The sequence below is a fragment of the Eurosta solidaginis genome, chromosome 3 (assembly GCF_040869045.1).
Source record: "Eurosta solidaginis isolate ZX-2024a chromosome 3, ASM4086904v1, whole genome shotgun sequence".
Classification (NCBI taxonomy): domain Eukaryota; kingdom Metazoa; phylum Arthropoda; class Insecta; order Diptera; family Tephritidae; genus Eurosta; species Eurosta solidaginis.
Genome location: NC_090321.1, coordinates 106,988,616 through 107,009,316, shown reverse-complemented (window position 1 = coordinate 107,009,316; position 20,701 = coordinate 106,988,616). Strand labels below are relative to the sequence as shown.

General features: G+C 35.7%; 1 protein-coding gene across 1 annotated transcript in view; it reads right to left on the bottom strand.

The window, feature by feature from the left end:
* Nucleotides 1–652: 652 nt before the first annotated feature.
* The window catches only part of emp (epithelial membrane protein), a 631,372-nt gene continuing 611,323 nt past the window's right edge, over nucleotides 653–20,701 (bottom strand). Inside the window, exon 8 of the mRNA XM_067772914.1 lies at nucleotides 653–6,397. Within this exon, the coding sequence (XP_067629015.1) occupies nucleotides 6,026–6,397 (372 nt within the window). The 3' untranslated portion in view covers nucleotides 653–6,025. The remainder of the gene's footprint in view (nucleotides 6,398–20,701) is intronic.

The window sequence follows — 20,701 nt, the reverse complement described above, 5'->3', positions numbered from 1 at the left end:
GCGCTTCGAATGTATTTCTGCCATGAAAAGCTCTCAGTGAAAACTCATCTGCCTTGCAGATGGCGTTCGGCGTCGGCATAAAACATGTAGGTCCGGTCCGGCCAATTTGTAGGGAAAATCAAGAGGAGCACGACATAAATTGGAAGAGAAGCTGGGCCTTAGATCTCTTCGGAGGTTATCGCGCCTTACATTTATTTATTTATCGTACAAACACATTCTAGAGTCAACCCTGGTCCACCTTTGTGACGATATTTCGAAACGGCATCCACCTATAGAACTAAGGCCCACTCCCTTTTAAAATACTCATTAACACCTTTAATTTGATACCCATATCGTACAAACGCATTCTAGAGTCAACCCTGATCCACCTTTATGGCTATATCCCTCAATGGCGTCCACCTATAGAACTATGGCCCACTCCCTCATAAAATACTCTTTAATGCCTTTCATTTGATACACATGTCATACAAACACATTCCAGGGTTTCCCTCTGTTCATTTTCCTACATGGTTATTTTCCCTTATGTTGTCACCATAGCTCTCAACTGAGTATGTAATGCTCGGTTACACCCGAACTTAACCTTCCTTACTTGTTTTAATTTCTCTTTGGCACAGGATCCTGTGGTCGACTTCATAAGAACTTTAGAAGGCAATTTTATTTTGTATAAATAAGTGGGTATGTATTTATGTACATTTGAGCTTACTAAATATTTAATACATTTTTCCGTATCTTACTACTTATATGTTACATATGTTTGTAAGTATGTTTGTATTTAAATTCGACTAAATTCCATCTAGAATATGTAAATATAAACAAAAGCAAAAATTATAAATTAGATTCCAGTTTCCACGAACGGCATATTAACAAGATTAATCTGTAAAATACCCTTTAAAAAATATAGATAGTTCTGAATTAATATACTCCTTACGAAAATGACAAACAACTTTTCATGCTCTGAACTTAGAGATTAACGTTGCCAGCAAAAAAACTTGTTACCACGCAAAAATTGCACGTGAATAGCCTCGTATTTGAAATGTGTATCCATTCCAATGTACTACAATTTACAAATAACATTCACATTTACTTTTTTTTATGGTTAAGAAAATGACGAGAAGCATTTCGCGTACTGAATGGAAATAAAACGGTACCAACAAAATAGATTAGGTGGTAACGCTTTGTTCCCGTGCAAAATGGCACGTGTTTTATCAATATTTATTCTCAATTGCATAATGTTGTTTTTTTTTAGTAAAACCGCGTGGGTCAAAAGGGCGGTTACCTGAACTGTTGACGATTTTAATTTACATATGTATTACTCTGGCTACAATTGCCGGTAACATTAAGAATAAGGCTAATAACCCTGCAAGTTCGTGAAACATTTCTTTTTCATTTAGAAAACTGGAGAATTTAACTCGACAATCCCCTACGGAGTGAAAATGATCCCATTACGTTTTCTATAGTGCCGACGTAGTTCGAAATCCACAGGTTAAATGTAGGTCGTTTATGGTTGCCGCTGACTCCGAACCAAGCCAGCATGTGATATCTTTCAACAAGTGCACCTGCAATTTTTTTCTGGACATATTAAAAGTTATGATATCTAAAGATAAAATTACGATAAGTAGTAATTAGAAAAGGTATATTTTTTTAACTTCAGTTGACTATTTTAGAACTGGTTTACACTGCAGTCCTAGATTCTAGTTGATCACAAGTTACTATTTCTGCGCAAAGTTAATACAATCCTGATAACTTAAAAATGAATAGCCAAAGGGGTCTCCTATTAGGACGTCCCAGCTTGTTATGTAGTGTATATCAATACATGTAGGTGCATTTGTTTAAGGGTTGCAGAGTGTTGTAAAGAAAATATACTTTACAGTGTATAAACAGTAATGCTCAATTATGCGAATGTTTTAGGGCATCCAATTTTATTAAACGTTGGCGTGTTTAAAATGGGTTTTATTTTCAGAGTGACCGAGTTAAGTGATGCTTTCCTCATTTACCTAGTACTTCAAAACGAGCTCATTAAAATTAAATTAAATAAGAACGTCATAGCTCCAAGTGTAGTATTCTTTACGGATCCTTTTGATTAGCCGCAATTGTACGTACGTATGTGCCACTTAAGTAGGTATATGCATGGTGACAAGATTAGAAGGTAAAGTCATGCTCTCTTTGCGGTGGCCATAGTGGTTTTTTTGATTTTTAAAAAAATTTTAACTTTACTCTCTAAAACTTTGTGGAAATGCCAAAAAAGGAAACAAATAAATTTATTTGAAAGTTTGACTTTTTCCAAATGATTTATTTATAAAAAATCAATCAAAAATTGTGCGAATTATTAACAATTCAAGTTTAATGCTTCCTTGTGACTTTCGAGCCTTCAATTTTCTTGGCAGCTTCCTTTACCTCTCTGGTGGTGATGGTACCCGGTTGACTATAATTTTCCCAAACCAGAAGGCAGCTTACTTTCCGTCACCAACAGGACCCAAAACATTTTCGCAATGAGCGATTCACCACGTCCGTTGACGCTGAATGTTTCAACTGAGATACTAAAGACGCTTACTTTCCCAGGTAGACCAGGTGTCGGAAAGCACGACTCTGATGTCCTGTTCAGAGCAGCGTTCCTAGGTATTTTCTAGTTTATTATGCAAAGAGCGCTATAGACGTCAACAGAACTTGGCGGCGCAGTATCTTTCCAGCCCGCCCATCGTATTGTTGTTGTTATATCAAGTCTTCGCCCGTCAAATTAGCTCCAATTACTTAAATAATTTTCCTCAAACACCTTCAAGAGAAGTCCAATGAAACTATCTGTTGAAACAAGGTTGGACCATAAAAAGTTAATGGTTGGTACCAGGTGAATAAGTGGCTGGTGTAGAACACACCGAAAAGAGAACACACATGAATGAGGGGCGATAATTCTACAAAAGTTAGTGTTTAACCTTTCACAGTATCTAGATCGAAAAAAACCGTGGTCCCACGCGCATCTCCTTGGGAAGTGTACGTTCTTTTTCGGTTACTGAAATGGTGCATCAAGCAGTTTACCGCGATGCTCCGCTTGGAAACAATTCAGTGGGCACTTTTTGTCCAACATCTTATTTCCAGCGCACTTCCGCATCATTATGTAGATGGTACTCGGCCATCATGATGTATTCCGTAGGAAATCTGAGTGCGAAATTTTATCAGGCCAGCACTTTTATTCAGAGGGGTTATGTAGATCGGGAGAACATTTTGGGGAAGTATAGCTGAAGTTCGGCCGGCAAATTGCTTTATACGTGCCCAGCTGTATTAATTTATCTTCTCTCCAAGTGCTGCAGGCAAGTGACTTTGATTGCAATCGCTGTCACATGTATGTTTAAGCAGGTATACCCATAAGTTTTGGGTGTTTTACAGTTGATAACTTTAAGCCATCAACCTAAATGTCCAATTGCTATTTCACTTTATACGGCAGGCGCGCTTTACCGCAACAATATTCTTATCCACTCACCCCGCTGGGGAACGAACCTTTCCATCCTGCTATCCTTTCACAACGTTGCATAGAGTGCGGAACGGAAACTAAAAGTCGGGATTACTTATGAGCGTTATGGTTTCTTGCCCGGAAAAAAAAACTCTTTCCACCGCTAAAGAATTTTTATGTAATAAACAATGATTTAAAATTAAAACAAAATATGTCTGCTAATTATTTTTGTTATGAAAACAAAATCAAAATAAAAAAAAACAAAAATATGTAAGAGCGGTGAGAGTTTTAAATTTTGTTAAACGTCATTGGCCTCACCGGTTTTACCTGGTAACATTTTATATCATTGGTCATGGGTATATGTAAAATGTGTAGAACATACGCAAAGTACACTGCCGTCCTAATAAAGAATGTGCATTTTTTCCGAAGATTAGTCATTTACAAAAACGTAAAATTCGCTCCTAATGAGTTCAGATTTGAACATCTTTGTTGCATAAATAGAAAGATCACATCCAAATTAGTAAAATACTCTTATCTCCAACAAAAAATCAGCATATTTTGTAAAGTTACAAACAAGTTAATTTGAATATGTCAGTTTTAGTATCTAAGAATATAGGAAAGTATACTTAACAAAGTGTGATTGAATTTGACAGTTCTCTCATAACGAACCGGGCTACAATGTCAAAATGAAAAAACTATTTTGATACGAACACGTTGAACCTTATAGGCAATCACGTCACCCGCCTCTAGTTCCAGGAGGAACTTTGGGTCTCCAGAGTCTCGCCAGCGAAATATTTGTATGATACTATCATATTTGTAACAGGACTCCCCTCGGGTAGGCGAGGTTGACAATTGCGTTGCGGATGCTGTAAGGCTATAAAGGTTTTTATTGCGCTTATCAACATAACAATTATTCTAATTCCGTTTAGATCATAGAAGGTAGCAGTAAGAAAAACCGCTCAAGGTATACAGATTGCAGTGCGTGTTACAACAGCGAGGACAGCAAAGTAGTCCGATTTTTTTTTTCAAAACGCCAGCTTGCGAACAAAGACGGAAGCGATGGGAAAAAGCTTTGGGATTGTATAAAGAAATTTATCTCGCCTTCCCGAACAATAATTTTAAGGAAACTAATTTTACCAGCTGTCCGTCATATCTGAGTATTTATAAACGTGCCCGGTTGTATATAGGAGCTGTTCCCATTCCAATTGAACCGAGTCCTTCAAGTTGTGCACAATTAAGCTAAATATCATATACATATGTTTCCGACTTGTTAACTCAAGCAGAAAGCCCTTTCGAAAGCAGTTATCGAAGATAATTAATGCGGAAAAGCATAAATCTTGGGCAATTAAATACAAAAATTGCTTAAAGGGCTTGTGAACACATATGTTTTATTTTTAGCAAAATATTCTTTTAATATAATGTCAGATAGACAAATGTAGCTTGCGTGTTTGTTTTTATTGAAATAAGTACGGTCGGCTTTTGAAGTTCTTTTATTATTTTCGTTGTAGTTATAAATAATGCTGTCACACAAAATAAAATGCAAAAAAAAAAAAACAGAAGCGGATAAAATGCTACACGCACCACAGGTTAACTCATTTGTTAACAATTGTTTGACGTAATAGTCCCTTACAAGAGAATCATATTCAACTGTCAATCACACTTTGTTAAGTTCACTTTGGAATGTAGATACCCACATTCTTTTTTAGAACGGAAGTTCAGTGGTGTCCTTGTTTCCAAAACTATTTTGGGACCAGGCTTGCACGGCATTATAAAAAAAGTGCGACGAAGTTTGCGACAGAACATTCATGGCCTTTCCCAAAAATTAAGCAATGTTAATTTTTTTTTCTTTTTACCATCGATTTAAAACATAAAATCTTTGTAACCTCTTATGTTATAGAAATAACAAAATATTTTCCAATGTCACCTGAAGCAACTTGTTTACTTTTTTTCAAGTTTAACACTATTTTTTACAGAAATACATAGTATATGTATGTGAAATTGTTTTAGGAAGCATTTGAAAATCTATTATTACTTCTACAGCATAAGAAGTTACAGTTTTTATTTTTGAAATCGATGTAAACAGGGTTTTCGCATAAAAGGAGCAATGTTATATGTTTGGGCAAGGTTGAGGCCATGAATATTTTTTCGAAAATTTTTTGAAAATCTGCTAAGCACTAGAAATAGCTCTACTAATTATTTAAAAGCATTTGCTTTAAGTATAGAGTTCTACCTTTTATTCAAAGGAAAAATTGTTAAAATATTTTTACCAGTTCATAAATTATCTCCAATAATGATGATTCCAGAATGTTTTAAAAACTGAGCATGAGGAATACGCTAATATTTGACCCTCTATCAAAAAAGGAACTATTTATTAATCCAAGGAAAAGTTATTTTAGGTGAACCGCTTCTAAAATTTTGTCCCTATTCCAAAGAATTTGGTATATATATAGCTATATCACCTAAACATACATAAGTTAAGAATGTATTCTTAATTGTAATAATTCAGGTATTACATATCCCACATCCTTACATCTATTAATATTCTAATTGTTTTTGTTTATTTACACAGCAAAGTCGGTATAATTAGTATTTCGTTTCTTTTGCCTTCTTTTTTGTTAGATCGAATTGTGCAGTAGCTAAATAATTCGAACCTTCTAAATGTAGTGTACTTTGCCGATGCGAACCTCTTATTAAACAAAATAATGCCAGCAAGAGAAGTAAAGCACCCAACACAAATAACGCAATTAACAAAACCAAACGGATTTTGGGTGGTACGGTTTCAGCAAAGCTCATTAAATCTGTTATTTCATCTGGAAGCTCATCAATACCTTCCTCAAACCATAAAATTGGAAACACAATATCCGGAAAATTGGAAACTTGTTTTATGTCGAATACTTGGCTTACAGCTAAATTGATCTGAACTCTAGCCCGAGCTCTCAAAGTAGTGCCCATTGTCTGCAAAGAGAAAAAAATAATAAATATTAATTATTTTGAGTATTACTTACATACAAATAAGAAAAAACCTATGTAAGTGCTTCATTAAAATACTGGATGTGGTAGCCCACTTGTTCGGTTATATTCCTCTTGTTTTAATATTTTTATTAAAGAATTCTTCGTGAAATATTTTAATGTGTTGACATTGAAAAAACTTTTTCACATCATATTTTTTTCTTATTGTAATAAAAAGATATTAAACAAAAAATAGTTTAATTATAAAATTTGGTAACCCCAATTTTTCGAACATGCCGTTGGTTGCGAGAGAAGATAATTCTGGCATCAATCCATCAGCATCAACAACAACATCCGGCGTGGTACCGTCTTGATTTTCGGGAACTTCAGTGCCGGACATCATATCGGCTGGTGAGATTTTTTCGGCACGTATCCCTAAACTACCAACTTAGTGGCGTGAAGAACCTGAAATCTGGTTTCTGCAAATGTAATGAAGTTTCAAGATTGCTGACGTAAGGCAAGACTCATCGATTCTTTATGTGGTGAAAGACATCATCAAGAATCCTCCAGCACAAGGACGTTACGAAGCTATGAAGACCCAAATTGATATATATTTGCAAGTGCCTCATTAATATTATCACTTTAAATAAATCCTAACATATACATATGTATTAACGTTAACATGGAATTACTCATAAATAACATGTGTATATACCCACTCAGCATTTAGGTGATTAAATATTGAATTTTCCTACATATCAATACAATTTGATTACTCTTTCTGACTAAACAATGAGTTATCATACAATTGAACAAAAGAAATAATCAAATATGAATACCTTTGATGATGAAAAACTAAAAAGCATTTTTCGATCACTTTTTGGAATAATTTTTGAAGTCATACAATTGAACAAAAAAAATAATCAAATATGAATACCTTTGATGATGAAAAACTAAAAAGCATTTTTCGATCACTTTTTGGAATAATTTTTGAAGTCCTTTAATGAATAAATTTTAATATTTCATAAAAACCAACAAAAAGAATAATCGAATATGAATACTTTTGATGATCAAAAACTGAATATAGGTTTTTAATCACATTTTGGAATCATATTTGAATGAAATGTGTTTACTTTAGGTGATCAAACATTTATAATCATTCTTCAGTCAGCTTTCTGAATCTCTTATGAATATATTTGTTTGCAGAATAATGAACTTTATACTTGTTTATATTTTACTTTTCATTAAAAATCTTGTTTTTTTTTTACATACACATATTTTTTCAATCATGAAGCTAAGAAAAAATATATAAAAATTTTATTATTTTTACAAAAGATATTCTTCGAGATGTAAATAATGCAAATGTGACCGAAGATTTCCACAACCATTTCTCCATCTTCGGCTTCCCAGAAAATACATAATGATTGGACAATACAAAGGTTGTGAGCTATTAGAACCCAAGGTAAGTGAAACTATCTTGACATAGCTGGATACGGCTTCAACATCCCGTATCGTATCCGTATTTTAAGATGCAGACGATAATGCTGATGTTGGATGTTGTAGTCGCAGGTGTATATCGGTCAAGTTTGTTTGCGAGTTAGCTGTGGTACGAATAGCTCACTTTCGCATGCTTTCTTCCCCTGATAAAATAAGATTATTATGTAGTATCCTATTTTGAATGAGATATGAAGAATAAATGCATTATAATGGCATTCAAAAATGATTCAAAAATCTCAACCAAAACGATTGAAATATATTCACGAATATGATCAGAAAATGACTGTGAAAAGCAGTAAAATATTACTCCAAAACTATTAAAGCCCAATTTTACAATGATATCAAATACGAATAAAAAGCTTTTCGAAATAGGAATCATAAATGATTATTCAAGAATAATCACATTTATGGTACATTTTTCTGCCGACGATACGTTAATTTTCTAACAGCAAATGCTTTAAATTTGAACGTTTTTAATCATCTTGGGGTATTATATTTAAACATTTTTTGATCAAAATTTTCAAAAAATGCTGGCTGGGTACTTAAGCATCATATATGTAATACTCCTATATTGCTACAAAAGGCTAGGTACATTCCCAAACATCAGAGTGCCGATATATTTCTGTTTAAACGTTTTTGTTTTTGACAATTTTTGTTGTTATATCGGCCTACTTATTTGTAATTTGTATGCAATAATCGAATGTACCTAGATTTAAATTTTTTCTTGTCGCACTTATGCTGCTATAATCACAAAAATTTTATAGGCTGCCTTGTTTTGATTTCGAATTCAAAACACATTGCGAGCATTTTCTATTAGCAATATAGGAGTATTTGTTTTGCTAGAAGCGTTGCCATACCGTTACTGTTTAATGCGAAATTGTGGGATGGAAATTTCCTTCAGGATTAAAACGCAATGGTCATATGTGACAGTAATAATATGCTTTAGCACGATTTATGTGCATACATATCGATTGAGAATACAGTAAAACATGCAATTTTATTGAAAAGTAGTGGATAATGACTCATACATTGGTTAATAACTCTTATCTTCATGACAATTTGACCCCTATACAGAAAAAAATTCACGAAAAATCCTGTTGTTCTAGCATGGCCCTATTATCATGCATCTCCAGTGGATATTTCTCAAGGCATGGTGTTTAATTTGTTACGTTTGTGAAACACCGCATCCATGTCAATGCTAAAAGGGCACAGAATGTGTATAAGCGGGGTTTGTCCCAAGGAGACTCCTGGCACAACGGGAAAACGAACTCTCATAACTAATGGATAATCTACAGACCTACAGGGCAATGTTCTCCCTAAAAAATGGTTTAACAATTCCCTGCTCAACCACTACCCTTGAATTATAAAATAGGCGTGTTTTTTTTTTAATAAAAAAAAACACTTATCCTCACTTAGATAATGTTTTGGGGACCCATCTAGCGGCAGTGGTTAAATAGTTAGCTACAGAACGGGTTATACCGAAAAGCGGAGACACATACCTCTGCTGGCCATAGTGTATAACCTATAGCTGGATCGGTTGCGATGAATAGTGGACATACACCATTTGTAGAGGTAATACAAAGAGGTAGTATAGAGGTAAAACATAGGCACACATTTCAGTTGCATCTGAGTATAATGCGCATTGAAATTTAGGAGTACTAATTTTCTGCGCTGCAAGTTCAGAAGTGTAATGTTTGACGCTTAGCAGTCCATATACAGTTTAAGTGTACATGTATATAGATGTAAAAAAACACAGCTAGTAAATAAAAAATGTGGACTTGTAGCCAATTTATCACCATTCGTTTTCATAAAAATTGCGTTAAGTATGCTAAACTCTTTAGAAACTGCGGTGTTGGTTTATAAGTACCTCCTTTGAGAAATCGATTGACAAAAGTGTATGGTTTGTTAATATGTTCTGAGCAAACGTACGGACACTTAATAAAGCTGTATTCCCTTGCTTTGTATACTTCGATCCATGTTCCTTCCACCAAAGCAATTTTCGGGAGCTCGAAAAACTTATTAAAAACCTTCTTTTCTAGGCTTTTTTTATTTAAAATAACTATGAAAGCAATTTGGTCGTATCTGTTAATATGAAATCCAACAAAATTAGAAAAATTCGTTACATTTTTCAATTTGGTAGCTTGTTTTTGGTGAAATTGTCATTGTCCCCGCAAATTCAAGTGGCTAACGTCACACTAAATGGAACTACCTCCATTTTTGTATCATGGTAGGACGTATGCACGCATATTTGTTATCACACGGAAAGTAATTCGTAAATATGCCATATAAATACTACTTTATTATTTGAGTCTAAGGAAAAATGTAAATAAAATAAATCGTTAACATTAAACCATGAAAACATTCTGCGCATGAGCGTTTGTTTGCAAAGTATCTTTTTGCAAATGCGCAAAGAAACAACAGCTTCACCCGATGTTGCTACTCTGCTTGTTCAGCGACAACTAAAGACGAAAGGGAATAATAATACGTGTGAAGTGGCGCCAATAATTATTTCACTAAATAGGGACCGCTGCTTTAAGTTATTGTTTTAGTTTAATAAATGTTAGTTGCATTTAGTGATGGACGATATGGCTATTTTGTGCTATCAGTGAAAATAGATATGGCTATTTTTGAATCACGGCTATTTTTTATAGCTATAGCGATCGCTTTATTTTAACAAGCGATTCTATACAGAAGATATGATGGGCGATACAGCGATTTTGAGCTATCAGTGAATATAGATATAGCTATTTTTTACAGCTATGGCGATGGCTTTCATTTATCTTTGATAAGCGAATCTGCAATTATTTGTATACTTGGATATAAAAAATGAATGTTTAAGTTTGTTTACCGGAGTAGATTGAATGTTCTACATTAATTTAATTTAGTATACAGAATATATGAACCAAAATTGGAATAAAAAGACAAAAATATGTACCCTTTATTGTAAACTGATGTAATGTGAAAATCTAATTTTCTGAGATGTTATGATATATATTATTAACTGGCTTACGATAATATGTTCAGTCTCGTATTACACTCAATGAGATGAAACTAGCTGAAATAGATGTCTATGTATCTTTGTTTTATAAATTTTACTAATTGGAAATGCTTTGATTTTTAAATGTAAGATGAATCAACCCGAAATAAATCTGTATATGTAACACCATAAAAACATGATTTATTTACTATATTATACTACACCGATGTATTCAGAAATACACCGTATGAATTTATTCTGAAAGTTGTATTTGGCTGCATAATATTTGTATAGTAAAGTTAATCAATTTTTAATGAAAAATACAGAGGAAAAATAAAGCAAATTCTTCAAACTATTATTAAAATATTCTTTAGCAGAAAATTAGCCACCCACTTCAGTGCCCTAGAAATTATCCGAAGAATTCAACCATATACAAAGCATATGCCAAAGTAGAGATATACGCCGCCGATAAACGCCGCCGCCGCCGCCGATTTGATCGTTTTTCGCACGCCGCCGCCGAATGTCAAAAATATCGGCGTGGCGGCGCGGCGTCCGGCGCGTTACTATATTTTCTACTCGTTTAAGACTGTTTAGGCCATTTATTGTTCATGTCGAAAATTGGTCGGATATGGTCGAAAGTGGTATCAACGGACGCGCATCACTGCCAGTTATAAGAAACTAATTGCGAAATTTAACTTTTTATAACTATTCAAAAGTTATTTAAAATAACAAGCGCTTTCGATGTCAGCTTAACACGGACTTTCCATCACCCAATTCAGCAAGTTATTAAAACAAAATACTAAAAGAAAAGTTATATAATAAATTTATATGCTCACTTTGCAGTTTTGAAAAAATTAATAATGACCAATTAATTCAAATAAAATGACCCAAGGCGAAAATGTTTTCCTCAAGAATAAGCGAAATCAGTGATGCAAAATCCTTTAGTAGGTTCTAGGGGCATAAACACTCCTTTGAAATTATTCTTACCACATACTTAAGTTGAGGATATATGTACATATGAGAAGGGTTTGAAAAATCGCTTGGGCTTACATTCAAACATCTGTTGTTTATTTGCGAAACTATACAATAGCGTCTGAAATGTTAATTTTGATTCTCACACTTCATCCTCCAACACCCAAGTCTCCCGGTTTGACATTTCCTAAAGTTGGCGGCCCTATCCAAAGCTAGTCCCTTGGAGTGAATCACATTGATTATAGCCTATCAACCAAGTTTAAATATCACCTACACGTTACGGCTCCTCCAGGTGAGGCTTTGTCCTTCGCAAGAACACTCAAAGTGGTGAAGCAAAAGCTTTCCCAAGACGGTGGAACTAATGACTGTGTGTGATACTACCCTAACGTAGTGGACAGTCGAACTTGTCTGAAAACTGAAGCTACGCGGTCATCCATAATGAGCTCCTATATCGTAAGGCCGGAAAACAGTAGTTAACAACTTTCAACTTAAAATCCGTCGACTTTCATTCTAAATTTGATTTAACGAAGACTATTGAAATCAATGTTGTGAACACAAACGTCTGCAATCTTTGTTCTTCATTTTAAAAATTTTATCCAGGGTCCTTGTAAAATTTTAATTATGTATATGCGCCGAGGATTATACGGATTTTCACCCATGACGCAATGAAATCCAGTTAGACTGCTTATGATTTCGAAGGCGGCATCTTTGGCCGAATAGTCACTCCCTAACGTTTCAAAATGTATCTCGGCAGCATAGCGCAACAAAATCATCCATTGGAAAGTCTTCGGAGCTACACCTAGAGCTTCTAGGAAAGTGACGTCGACGAAGATATGAGTTCGAAGTCGCAGTCGTATAGCTTCTGTACTGGCATATGGTGTGAGGCTCAGGAGGCGTGGTAGCTACTGGTGGTAGGGATTCCTACTGTTCGCACATCGGAAATTTTAGCTCTTAAAAACTGGAGGCGCCCTGTGCCACGATAGTCATGAGTATTAATAGACCATTCATAGCAACCCTAAGTCGCCTTTATGCGTAACCGCCAAGGAGCGACAAATGATTTAAAGAAATTGTGTTCGCGACGATTATTAGGAGTTAACCCTAGGTGAAACTACGCTTTGCACGAGATATTCAGGCAAAAGTGTGACTATTTTATGTATCTCTATTTCTTTTCAGCAGACGCAGCAGTACCAATTCCAAAGAACGGGGTTAGGTTCGAAGCCTCTCTGGAGCATGCGAACGAGGGACAATCCCTTCGCAAGGAGCTACTCCTGAAAATTTTTGAACGGTCTGCGAGATTTTGATGGAAAAACCCCGGATCTTTCCGAAATGGCCAACACGTTGATTTCCTTAAATACATATAAACAAAAACTTTCCTAAATATTATTTTTTTAAATAGAAAAATCAATCTTTTAAAGTAAGAACACCGGCGCGCCGCCTACGTCGCCGCCGCCGGTATATAATAGAGCCTACGCCGCCGCCGCCGATAAAGTGATCGGCGTAAACCTCTATGCCAAAGCTTGAATTGCATTCTCCCAAAAAACTTAAATTTTGAGTTAATCTGTTTACAATAAGACGAGTGATATATGTTTCTATAATTCTTTTATTTTTCCATCAAAAACACAAATTTTATAAAACTGTTAACGGCTACAGCCTAGAAGTATTAACTTATGAATAACACATGCATTAGTTTCATGTCCGAATCAGTTTTAGTAAGGGTAAAATATGCTATTGTTTTTTTGTTTAGGCCAACGTCCCATCTTATTTCTATACCCTCCTGCGTTTGCGATTCTTTTAAATTTTTATCGTATTGTTTCTAGGCGCACAAGTGGACCAAAAACTTTCTCGTATTGATAACCATCTTCATAACGCAATAGCACTTCTGATGGTTCAGTATCTATACCTGGCTTCTCTAAATCCTGAAATGTTGCATCAATATTTTCCTTCCATAATTCCTCTAATTTGTTTATTTGTGCTGCTGATAGTTGTCATGCACGCCATTGCTCTTGCTCGGTAGGCACCTTAACCAACCACGGCAAAAAAGAACGATCAGTTATAAGTGGCTTCCATTGTTCTTGATCCCAATTCATATACATTACGTACGCCACACGAGTAACATTTTAGTACTATTTCTCCAAGTGGACCTTCAGAATGTAGGGTGACTTCCCTATGTTTAGCCCTCACCGAAAGATTAACAATTTGGGATCCAGATGTGCTTCCACGCCCATTGCAAAATAATTTTTTGCAATTATTTCATATCACTTCTTCGTCGAAATTGTTGTTGCACAAGTTTGCTTTGTTTCGTTCGCCGTTTCCACAATTTCTCTGCACAAAAAGCACACTTTTTTCACCCTTATTTACCACTATCTGTTGACGAGAATTTTTTTTCGTTGTGCAGTTCTTAAGAAAACTATCCCCATTTTTCGAACTTTTGTAAAAGTATATTTTTTCCAATTTTCGAGAAAATTATTCCTTTTTGTATCCAAAAAACTTTTTTACTCAGTCGGAAAGTAAAGCACACAGATGAGTAGTGATGAACGATATTTCACTATCGATGATTGCATCCCCGCTATCACTATTAGTATTAGAATGTCATGCTAAAAGAAAATCGCCAATCGCTATAATCGCTTTTGGCGATATTCTGCCAGAGGTGATTGTCATTCAAAAGAATCGAATGAAGGAAAATCGCCAATCACTGATATATTTGGATTGCAATAGCTATAGCTATTAGCGATTTGTCAATAGCGGCGATGCAATCACCAATAGCGAAATATCGTTCCATCACTAGTTGCATTAAAAAGGCCTTTTGACTCGGACGTATCAACTGATGACGAGATTTCAAATACGAAACCCGTGTGTTTAAAAATAAAATATAGTTGTAACTTTATTTTATATTAACTCGTTATAATGGCGGATGCATTTTTCAAGCAACTCCTCGAGCAACAGCAAAGTTTTACACAAAAAATTCTCCAATCGCAAAATACTGAAGGGAGTCTATCTTAAAAGACAAAGCTAAAGGAACAGGAGAAGGCTCTTTGGTGGCATCCTCCACTCATTTAATAAAGAGCTCCGAAGTTGGGATTCATATTTGGAACAATTGGGCCAACATTTTATTGCATATGTTACGACATAGCAACTTCAGCAATTTTGAAAAAGGTTATGAGGTTTTAATAAATTATATTAGATGTAACGACGGATTTGAGTGAGACATACAATCTTTATCAAATCGCAATGATATTAAGGGTTTACTGACGCATTGTAAACATTCAAACGGCGAACACTCAGGTGTAAAACGCGAAAACGAACCAAATACGTATAAAGAAAAAAAAATACGTATAATAATAAATTAAATACGTATAAATAAATTAAAAAGCAATAACGAATTTGTGGCTAAAAAAAACTTGAAAATGAAAGATTGAAGCCCACCGTGAACCGGCTGATTGGACCTTATCAGTGCGGCTTCAGACCTGGTAAATCTACCATCGACCAGATTTTCACAATGCGCCAAATCTTGGAAAAAAACCCCTGAAAAGAGAATCGACACACATCACCTCTTCGTCGACTTTAAAGCCGCCTTCGACAGCACGAAAAGGAGCTGCCTATATGCCGCTATGTCTGAATTTGGTTTCCCCGCAAAACTTATACGGCTGTGCAAAATGACGTTGAGCAACACCATCAGCTCAGTCAGAATTGGGAAGGACCTCTCCGAGCCGTTCGAAACTAAACGAGGTTTCAGACAGAGTGACCCCCTATCGTGCGATTTCTTTAATTTGATGCTGGAGAAAATTATACTAGCTGCAGAACTTAACCGCACTGGAACAATGTACTATAAAAGCGTGCAATTACTGGCATATGCTGATGACATTGATATCATCGGCCTAAACACCCGCGCTGTTAGTTCTGCTTACTCCAGACTGGAAAAAGAAGCGGTAAAGATGGGTTTGATGGTGAATGAGAACAAAACGAAGTACCTGCTGTCATCGAGCAAAGAGTCAGCGCATACGCGCCTTGGCAACCACGCTACTGTTGGCAACCATAATTTCGAAATAGTAAAAGACTTCGTTTATTTGGGAACCAGCATCAACACTAGCAACAACATCAGCACTGAAATCCAGCGAAGAATCAATCTTGCCAGTAAATACTACTTTGGACTAGGTAGGCAATTGAAAAGTAAAGTCTTCTCTCGGCGAACGAAAATCATACTCTACAAGTCACTTATCGTACCCGTCCTGCTATATGGGGCAGAAGCATGGACCATGACAACAGCAGATGAAGCGGCTTTGGGAGTGTTCGAGAGAAAAGTTCTTCGAAAGATTTGTGGACCTCTACGCGTTGGCGACGGCGAGTACCGAAGAAGATTTAATGATGAGCTGTACGAGCTATACGCAGAAATCAACATAGTCCAGCGAATTAAAACGCAGCGGCTGCGCTGGCTAGGCCATGTTATGCGAACGAAAATGATGCTCCGGCCAAGAAAGTGTTTCTATCTTAACCCGCCTATGGAAGCAGAGGTAGAGGGTGGCCCCCACTCCGTTGGAAGGACCAGGTGGAAAACGATTTAAACTCCCTTGGTGTGACCAATTGGCGCCGGTTGGCGGAGCGAAGGAGCGGCTGGCGCGCCTTGTTGGACGGCCATAACCGTTTAGACGGTTAAGCGCCAATTAAGTAAGTAAGTAAGGCTAAAAAAAAATAAAAATGGTTAAAATTAGCGATTTATGTATTGATGCAATAAAACAAATATTGCATGATAACAATCTTCCGACAAGTGGTTCAAAAGCTGAACTAATTCAAGTTTATATAGAATTCACAGGCACAGACGAAGTGGAAGATACAAATAATAGTATGCAACAGCAATTAAATGAAATGCGTAAAATGATTGAATATTTGACAACCAAAATTTCTGAAATTAGTGTGGTTTCACAAGTAGCGGTTAATAATACATCACAAGATGCAACTGATCTCGAGTTAAATCGAATCGTGAGCTCAGTATCGGCGGGATCAGTACGTAGTTTATATTCTGTTAAAGAAATTGCAGAGTCTATACCAGAATTCGATCCGATGGACATGCAATCAATAACAGTTGAACATTTGGTAGAACGGGTAAACGCGGCAGTTAATGCATATAAATGGGATGAAAAAGGGCTCATGTTGGCAGTGTTTGGTAAAATGAAAGGTGCAGCGAAATGGTGCTTAGATGCATCTAAAGTTGTATATTCGAATTGGGTAGATTTTTCTCGAGATTTAATAAGTGAATTCGGTTTAAAATTAAATGAGGCTGAAGTGCACCATCGAATGTCTGCTACGCCGCGTCGATATAATGACAACGTTATTGACTATTGTTTTCGATTAAGCTTATTAGGTAGGCGTTTTAACTTGAGTGAGCAAGCTATAATAAGATATATACGTGACGGTTTACGACATCGCGATTTACAAACTGCTATTTCGGCAATGAAATTTCGGTCTAAAAAAGAACTTCGTGAACATATAACAGAATTTTTTCCAACATAATCCGTGTAACTCCAGAGATACGTGTGTAGTCAAATCAAAAGTTGATAATGTAACTAATAATTTGCAGACCATCGAATCAAGATCTCCAATGAAGTGTTACAACTGTGGAGAAGCAGGACATATATCATCTAAATGTACCAAACCACCACGTCGTCCACGTTGCATAGATTGTGATAAGGTTCATGCTAAAGATGAATCTCAGAATTGTGGAAAATCTAAACCAATTCCGCAAACTATGTGTGATGACATGGAAAAAGTTTTTCAAAAGATTGTCTATATAAATAAACGCGAACTTATTGCATTTGTGGATACAGGTAGCCATTGCTCGTTAATGCGTAAATCGGTTGCGGATACGTTAGATATAAAACAAGAGTCGTGTGTATTAAAAATTAGTGGCATTTGTGGCCGTGAACGATTAGCAATAGCAAAATCTGAAATTAAAATTAGTATCGATGATGTTAGCATATCAATACATGTTTATATAGTTGAAGATGAAATTTTAACACACGACTTGTTAATTGGTCAAAATATTTTTCGTGATTTAAATTTTACTGTCGAGAACGGAATGGCAAAGTTGGTGAATAGCGGGGCAATGAAAAAATTGGAATGTAAACCAGAAAAACATTTAATAAATAATACTGACATAACTTTCGGAATCGGTGATGAAAATTTGCAAAACGATGTAATTAAATTAATTAATGAATATCGAGATATATTCGCTTGTGGGTTGCATGAAATAGGTAAAACGAATGCAGTGGAAATGAAAATTAGTTTAACAACTAATGAACCTGTAGTGCAACAACCATATCGTGTTTCGGAACCAAAACGTGTTATCGTGTCGAAAATGATTAACGAATTATTAGAAAATTATATAATACAAAAGTCGGAATCGGAATATGCTAATCCAATTACACTCGTGAAAAAGAAGAATGGTCAAGATAGACTTTGTATCGATTATCGTAAATTGAATAATTTTACAAAAAAGGAAATTTTTCCAATGCCTAATATAGAGGAAACTTTACACGACGCGAAACGGTATCGAATATTTTGTGCGTTAGATTTAAATAGCGGTTATTATCAAGTGCCGATTTCAAATGAAAGTAGAAAATATACTGCATTTGTGACAACCGAAGGGTTATACGAATTTAAACGCATGCCGTTCGGGTTAAAAAACGCACCAGCAGTTTTTCAACGTTTGATGGCGAAAGTTAAGGAAAGACCTGAACCAGGTGACATGATCCATTACATGGGCGACATTTTGGTTGCTGGTAATACTCGTGAAGAAATTATGCAAAAGTTGAGACGCGTCTTTATTGCCATACGTGAGTTATTCCTAACACTCAATATTGGTAAGTGCACTTTCTTTCAAGAAACCATTGAATTTTTGCGTCACCAGATTGTTCCTGAGGGTATAATTCCTGGTAAATTGAAAACTTTAGCCATACAAAATTTTAAGCCACCAACAAATGTTACAGAAGTTCGGAAATTTTTAGGCCTTAGTGGCTATTTTAGAAAATTTGTGCCGCGCTATGCTATATTATCAGAGCCAATGCGATTACTTTTGCGCAAAGATCAGCCGTTCATTTGGGGGGTGCGAGAAAAATGAATCTTTTGATAAATTAAAGTTAGCACTTATTTCGCAGCCTGTTATTGCTGCTTTTCGACTTGATGCTGAACATCAATTACATACAGATGCTAGTTCTGTTGGCTTGTCTGGTGTATTGCTGTAATGTGAGGGTAATGATTGGAAACCTGTAATATATTACAGCCGATCGACCACTAACGCAGAGAGACGGTATCATAGCTACGAGTTGGAGTGTTTGGCTGTAGTTGAATCTTTGGAGAGGATTAAATACTATATTCAGGGTAAATCAATAGTTGTGGTGACTGATTGCAGTGCTATAAGAACAGTCATGACAAAGCGCGAATTAGTGCCACGCATTGCAAGGTGGTGGCTACGTATACAGGATTATGAAATTAAAATTGAACATAGAGCGGGAAACTTGATGTGTAACGTTGACGCATTGAGTAGAGCTCCTGCCGAATCATCACAGGAAAAAGAAACAGCTTCGCTAAGAATAAGAAAAGTCAACGTCGAAAGTGAAGATTGGTTGTTAAGTTTGCAACTTCAGGACGATAAAATTAAAGCAATTATCGATTCGATGGAGCAACAAAATATTTCGAAGTTGGATGGTTATATTCTCGAGTATGATAGACTTTACCGGTTGGATAATAACAAAAAGCTTTGGATAGTTCCAAAATGCGTTCGATATAAAATTCTTCACGAATCTCATGAGAATCATATGGGTTTAGATAAAACTATAGACAGGATTAAACAAAATATGTGGTTCCCTCGTATGCGAAATTTTGAGAAATCGTATATTAGTTCTTGCGTGGATTGTGCATACAACAAAAAGTCTGGGGGAAAAACTGAAGGTTAATACCATTATTCTGAAATTGAACCAGTACCGTTTAAGACAATTCATTTGGATCATTTAGGCCCTTTTCCACGAAGTAGTCTACGAAACGAACATGTTCTTGTTATCGTTGATCCTTTTACAAAGTTTACCCTTGTTCGGGCTGTTAAAACTACAGCGACAAAACATGTAAGCAACGTTTTAAATAAAGTTTTTAGCTATTTTGGCACACCAAGCCGAATTATTACGGATAGTACTGCTTTTACCTCAAATATGTTTAAAACATTTTGTTCTGATAATGATATTGTTCATATATTGAACGCTGTACGTACGCCAAGAGCTAATAAACACGCAGAACGTGTAAATCGTACATTAATATCTATGTTACGTACAACTACAACAAATGACAAGCGATGGGATCTACATATGCGAGATTTACAATGGTCTCTCAATACAGTGAAAAATGATACTACGGGTAAAACTCCTCAGGAGCTACTGTTTGGTATTCAACTACGTGATACGTTGCGCAACAAAATTATTCTTACACTTCAGTCTGAAGAATCACCTGTCACTGTAGATCTTGAATCCATTAGGAAAACAGCTACTGAAAGAATTGCAGTTCAACGTGAAAAGTCAAAACAAAGATTTGTTCGTCTTCATAATAAATGAACTGTATATAAAAATGGTGACATTGTCTTAGCTGAAAGCGAGTTAAGTTGCACGGGCGAATAACGAAAATTAGAACCACGATTTAAAGTACCTTTCATTATTGACAAAGTACTTGGTAATGACCGTTACGTAATCAAAGATCTCCGGGTAACTTGCAGAACCAAGAAAACATATTCTACAGTATTTTCATCAGAGAAGTTAAAACCGTTTAATTCTGTGATTCCTGACGATGATAACGAAAGTATTGATGAAGATATAAGCAACAATGAAATC